The sequence below is a fragment of the Solanum tuberosum genome, unplaced genomic scaffold, assembly GCF_000226075.1.
Source record: "Solanum tuberosum cultivar DM 1-3 516 R44 unplaced genomic scaffold, SolTub_3.0 scf00553, whole genome shotgun sequence".
In the NCBI taxonomy this organism is placed as follows: Eukaryota; Viridiplantae; Streptophyta; class Magnoliopsida; order Solanales; family Solanaceae; genus Solanum; species Solanum tuberosum.
In genome coordinates, this window is record NW_006239507.1 from 90958 (window position 1) to 96182 (window position 5225).

The 5225-nt window shown below is 31.7% G+C and overlaps 1 protein-coding gene across 1 annotated transcript; it reads right to left on the reverse strand.

Annotated features, from left to right (window-relative positions):
• Positions 1–3521: 3521 nt before the first annotated feature.
• Positions 3522–4034, reverse strand: LOC102590507 (auxin-responsive protein SAUR22-like). The gene has a single exon (XM_006365863.2). The coding sequence runs from the start codon at positions 3953–3955 to the stop codon at positions 3665–3667; it is 291 nt and encodes a 96-aa protein (XP_006365925.1). The 5' UTR covers positions 3956–4034; the 3' UTR covers positions 3522–3664.
• Positions 4035–5225: the final 1191 nt, after the last annotated feature.

A 5225-nucleotide genomic window follows, 5' to 3' on the forward strand; every position in this document is an offset into this window, starting at 1 on the left:
ATATAGCTGCTAGCATACATTGTTGTTATGGGGGAGGGCTAACTCACATGGCTTTGGTCATAAAATTCAATAAATTAAAAAATGCAATATGTTCAATAGTAGTGTAGTATGCATCAGAGTGAAGTGATCAAGTTGCTAGGTGTGTTGTGAAGTTATTGCATTATGGCCTGCATTATTTTTGTTGCTGATGCGTTGGGAATAGCTGATTGTACAACGATTTCATAACAATATGTACTACTATGTCATCGATAAGGATGTGAATATTAAAGTTACTATGCAGAACATCTGGAAATGGTGCTTCACTATAAATAGGTTTCTGTTAATTCATAGACCTTTTATGAAGTAATTTGGACATGTTCTGCTTTTATTAAATTTTATTTCCTTTAACAATAGACTTCTATTGAAGTATGCATACAGGTGCATGTGACTCCACTTTTAGTAATAATAACTATTTGCATCAAGACAGCCTCCAAGATGACTGCAAAAGAAGTGGTGTCTGCGTTCCAAGCTGAGTAATTCAATATCGCTATAAACTTTAGGACATTTTAGGGACACTCAAAAAGAGTGCAAATTAATTACCATTAAAGATCATTTTTGGTATGATGATAGAGGGATTAATTGGTGGGAAGTGTCATAAAAAGAGGAAAATGACTTTTCTAATGCAAGTTGGGAAAACTAGTAGCATAAGTGATTATTTGCAACAAATTGAGTGATAGAAAATAAATTGTAATCATAAATAAAATATAAAAAAAACATAATTTTATTGATAAAACAATGTGAGTACAATTTTGTTCTTCACTTGATACTTGTCTCCTAAGATTTCTTCGTGATTCGAGGACGTATTTCTATAGTGAGTGACATTCCAAGTTTATTGTCTCCTTCCCACTCACCCAACTCTCACCCCTTGAACTCACTCCCCCCATCCCTGAACTCCCACTCCCCCATCCCTATCCGCCTCCATAATATTTTGCCGGATGACATATGAATATTCTTGGGATAATATTTTCTTACTTTCTTACGAAATACTAGAAAATAAATAAGAGACCGCCTTATTTTTCAAGAAAACATTTTCTGTGAAAAACATTTTCATTGGTACCAAACACCCTAAATTTCTGTCAGTAGTTTCCAAAAATGCTGGGACCAAATCCACCAACACTCTTTTCAATTCCCAACTTATAGATGGAAGAAAATTTTTGGAACAATACATTTCAAGAATAGCACATAGTTTTGTGCTCAAACTGCGTACTTCCTAACGTCACATAGATTCAGTAATTATTTCTTTTATTTATTATATATATATTTGTTCTGTTTAATAGTTTATTGATTTTTGCTACTTTATCTTTTTACTCAGCTTGTGCTAACAGTTCATTGCTCATTTATGATGTGACCTTTTAATTATAAGCATATATAATTGCTCTCATTCTCTGCATCTTTCAATCATAAAAGCTCAACCAAATAATGAATTGTTGAGTAATCCTTAAACTCTCTGCAACTTATAATCAAATCAGAAGCATCTGATCTGGCTCAGGCTTGTAGAATTATTACACTATAATTGCTGAATTTCATAACATATTTGACTGATGGTCTGCTTATATGAATTTGAGTAATTCTTTTTTCTAATGATATAGTTTTTGGTGTTGAATTAGATTCAAGTATCATTTTTTTATATGGAATCAGAGTAAGATTCATCTCTGTTTAAACTAAAAATCCACATTGTAGTTGGGTGATCTGGACGTGCAAAAAAGTGTTTAGAGTTCCACATTTGTTGGAGAATGTACTGATGATCTAATTCTATAGACTTGGTGTGACTCCCAACTTAAGATAAGAAGTTCCACATCGGCAAAATACATAAGAGATGTTGGGTATATAAGTAAGTAGGCCTTACCAACTAGTGATGCGTTTTAAAATCGTGCTGACCTAGGCCCAAAGAGGACAATATCCCTAGAGGGTTGAGTCGTTACAAATGGTATCAGAGAGGGGCGGTTAACACATGAGAAATATTGAGTATATAAGTAAGCAGATCTTACCAACTAGTGACACATTTTAAAATTGTGCAGGCCTAGGCCTATAGCAAATAATATCACTAGCGGACTGAGCCGTTACACTTGGACAATCCTCCCTTCATGAGCTAGCTCCTGTGTAATATATTAGTTGTTTATCGTGACTTTGATCCGTAACAGCCCTACCAATTCAGGTATGTAATTTTCCATCTTTCTTCTCAAGAACACATGTCCTGGATCTACAATTATATTACATGTGAGCTTGTTGTCATCTTACATTATATTAGTACTATATTCATCCAATATTGTTCAATCATTGATCACAAGTTTTTCATTCTTTGTTAACTGTCTACATGTGCATATTAACTCATCTATCTAATCTAGTAATTTAGTAATCTTGATTTTATTTGTATTATAAAAGTAGTAATAAACAGATTTGCTTTGGATGGTCCTGAGATTCAGTATCAGATTTGTGATCCCTTTATAAGATATGATCTATATTATTTTTCCAACTAATTTGATGTGTATGATTGAGCTAGTTTAATTAGGTACTTTTATATCCCTTATTTTTCTGTATCTACTCATGACACCATTATTCTAGATCTTTCACAGTTTTTTTTTTCTCATCCACCCAATATTCGGTATACATATTGAAGTCCATCGGTAATAAAGGGATCTTTCACAGTTTTAATAAGGCATTATACATAAACGTCCCTTTCAAATTGGCTTTTACTGACATTTATGCCCTTCAAATTTGGGTGTGCACAAGTAGACTTTTAAACTTGCATAAAATTAAACAAATAGACACATTCGTCTTACGTGGCATCCTATATGATAATTTTGTCTCCTACGTAGCGTACTATATGTATTATGCCACGTAGGACGCGTGTGTGTATTTGTTTAATTTTATACAAATTTAAGTGTTTATTTATGCACATCCAAAATTAGAGAACATAAATACCAGCTGAATCCAAATGAAAAGATATAAATATGTACTATGCCTTCTAATAAACATTTTAACATGACTTCCAGTTGGCATAAAAAATGTTATGAGAAAGCCAGCACAGAGATTCTAATTGACTGCTAACAGAAATTATGCAAAAACAAAATTAAACAAGAGAATGTGCCTTCTTTAAACTCAATAATTTTTATTTTATGCACAATCTCAATTAGAATCTGACATATAACTATGAAACTCAGATGCCTTCAACAGTCAAAGGGAAGAAGTAAAGAAAATTTTCTAACTAACTGGTCATTAAATGCTGATAATTTCGAAAAATCTTAATAATTCAGTTGGTTGACTATCTAAACTTTTACCTCGTTGGTAAGAGTTTGAATCTCAATCTTTTAAATCTTGTGGTCTTAAATTAAAGATATGTAAAATCTATCAAAATACCCTTTAATTTTGTGATTTTTGTGATGACACCCGAAAAGTTAGAATTAAAGAATTACCAAAAAGAAAAAAAGATTTTTTTAGAAACTAACTAAAAAGAAAAGCAAGACAAACAAATTTAAATGGAGAAAGTCAACAAAACTCGGTAGAGATTACATTTGTTGAAGGCTATGTACATAAGTTTACAACTCTTGCATATTATAAGAGCAAAAAAAAAAAAAAGTGAAATATTCTATGGTCTATTCTGAAGTATTATTGCTTCATGATTTAATTAAGTGTTCAATTGAGAAGTGACATCAACAAATGCATCTACATTGCATGGTATTGTTAAACCTCCCATTGAATGATGAAACCCAAATTCTTCTTCTGCTTGCCTTAATAATTTCTGGAAAGAAGGATGATTCAAGTACGTTATTGGGACCACGAATCGTTTCTTCTCTGTTTTTCCGATATAAACTGCAAAATGTCCTTTAGGAACATCGGAATGATTTCTTGTAAGAGCGGATTGCAGTTTGTAGATATGTTTAGCACTGGAAATCATCGGTAACAAACGAAATCCCATGACTTAATTACTTCTCTTGTTATGTAAGTGTTGGTGTTTTGATATATTGATATTAATTTGGTTGAATATCTATAAAGATTTTTTTTATTTTTTGTTATGAATTTTGAAGTAGAGAGTTTATATTTATATAGTTGTTGCATATGTATTGCCACAATGACACCCCAATGTAAGCTGTTGTTATGGGCAATGGGTCATGTTCTGAGCTACTTCACATGGCTGTGCTAATATTGCCCAATTAAAAATGTTCTGACTTGACATGAAATGTAAGAAAATAAAGAAGATTTTTCAATTTTGTGATTCTAACTTAAATTATGTCAAATGTACTAATTAAAATATCTTTTAACCTTGTGACTTTAAATATCCTACTTTGAAAAGCTGAAATTAGAGAGTTGCAAAAAAGGTAAAGGGTCATTCTTATTGAAATAAACTAAAAAAGAAATTAAATAGGTCATTCTTTATAAAACGGAAGGAGCATAGAACTATCCTTTAGTTAAATTATTAGGTTTTTAATGGTGTGTGTGTCATATTTCTGTTTTATGTATTCTAAGAAAAATTAGTTAGGAGGTTTTGACTATTTTATCCTAATTTTTATTCATTGAATCATCTTTCGATAATAATTTAAGATAATTATTTTTTAAAATCATGATAAATAATTTGAAACGGAAGGAGTATGAAGTGCATCAATTTCATAACAATAGCATGTGATGAGTTGAGTGATCCGTAAATATGTAAACCCACAATCCATAACCTCTGGAAATGGTGTAAAATATCCTCTGACATCTTTATTCTACTTTAAATAGGCTTCTGTTAGACTTCACAAAAATAAGTTTTACTTTTAACCGCTGAGTAAAAACTATCTATACATATATACTAATATATATTAGGGAAAATTGTATATAATAGCAAATTATTAATTCAAATTAAATGCTATAAATATACTTTGATTTAATTGTACCCTATAGCAAATTATAGCTATTTTCGCCACTCTCCCTGGTGGAATCTCGCTTGCCACTCTCGTTTGGTGGCAGTCTCGCTCGCCTCTCTCACTTTATACAAAAACGCAAATGTATAAAATGCGTTTGTGTTTGTATAAAGCGAGAGAAAATTGTATATATACATATATTTTCGTTCCCCTCTCTCCCCTCTCCAGATCTCGCTCGCCACTCTCCCAGATCTCGCTCGCTCACTCGCCTCTCTCACTTTATACAAACAGAAACGAAATGTATAAATTGCACTTCTATTTGTATAAAGAGAGAGAAAATTGTATATA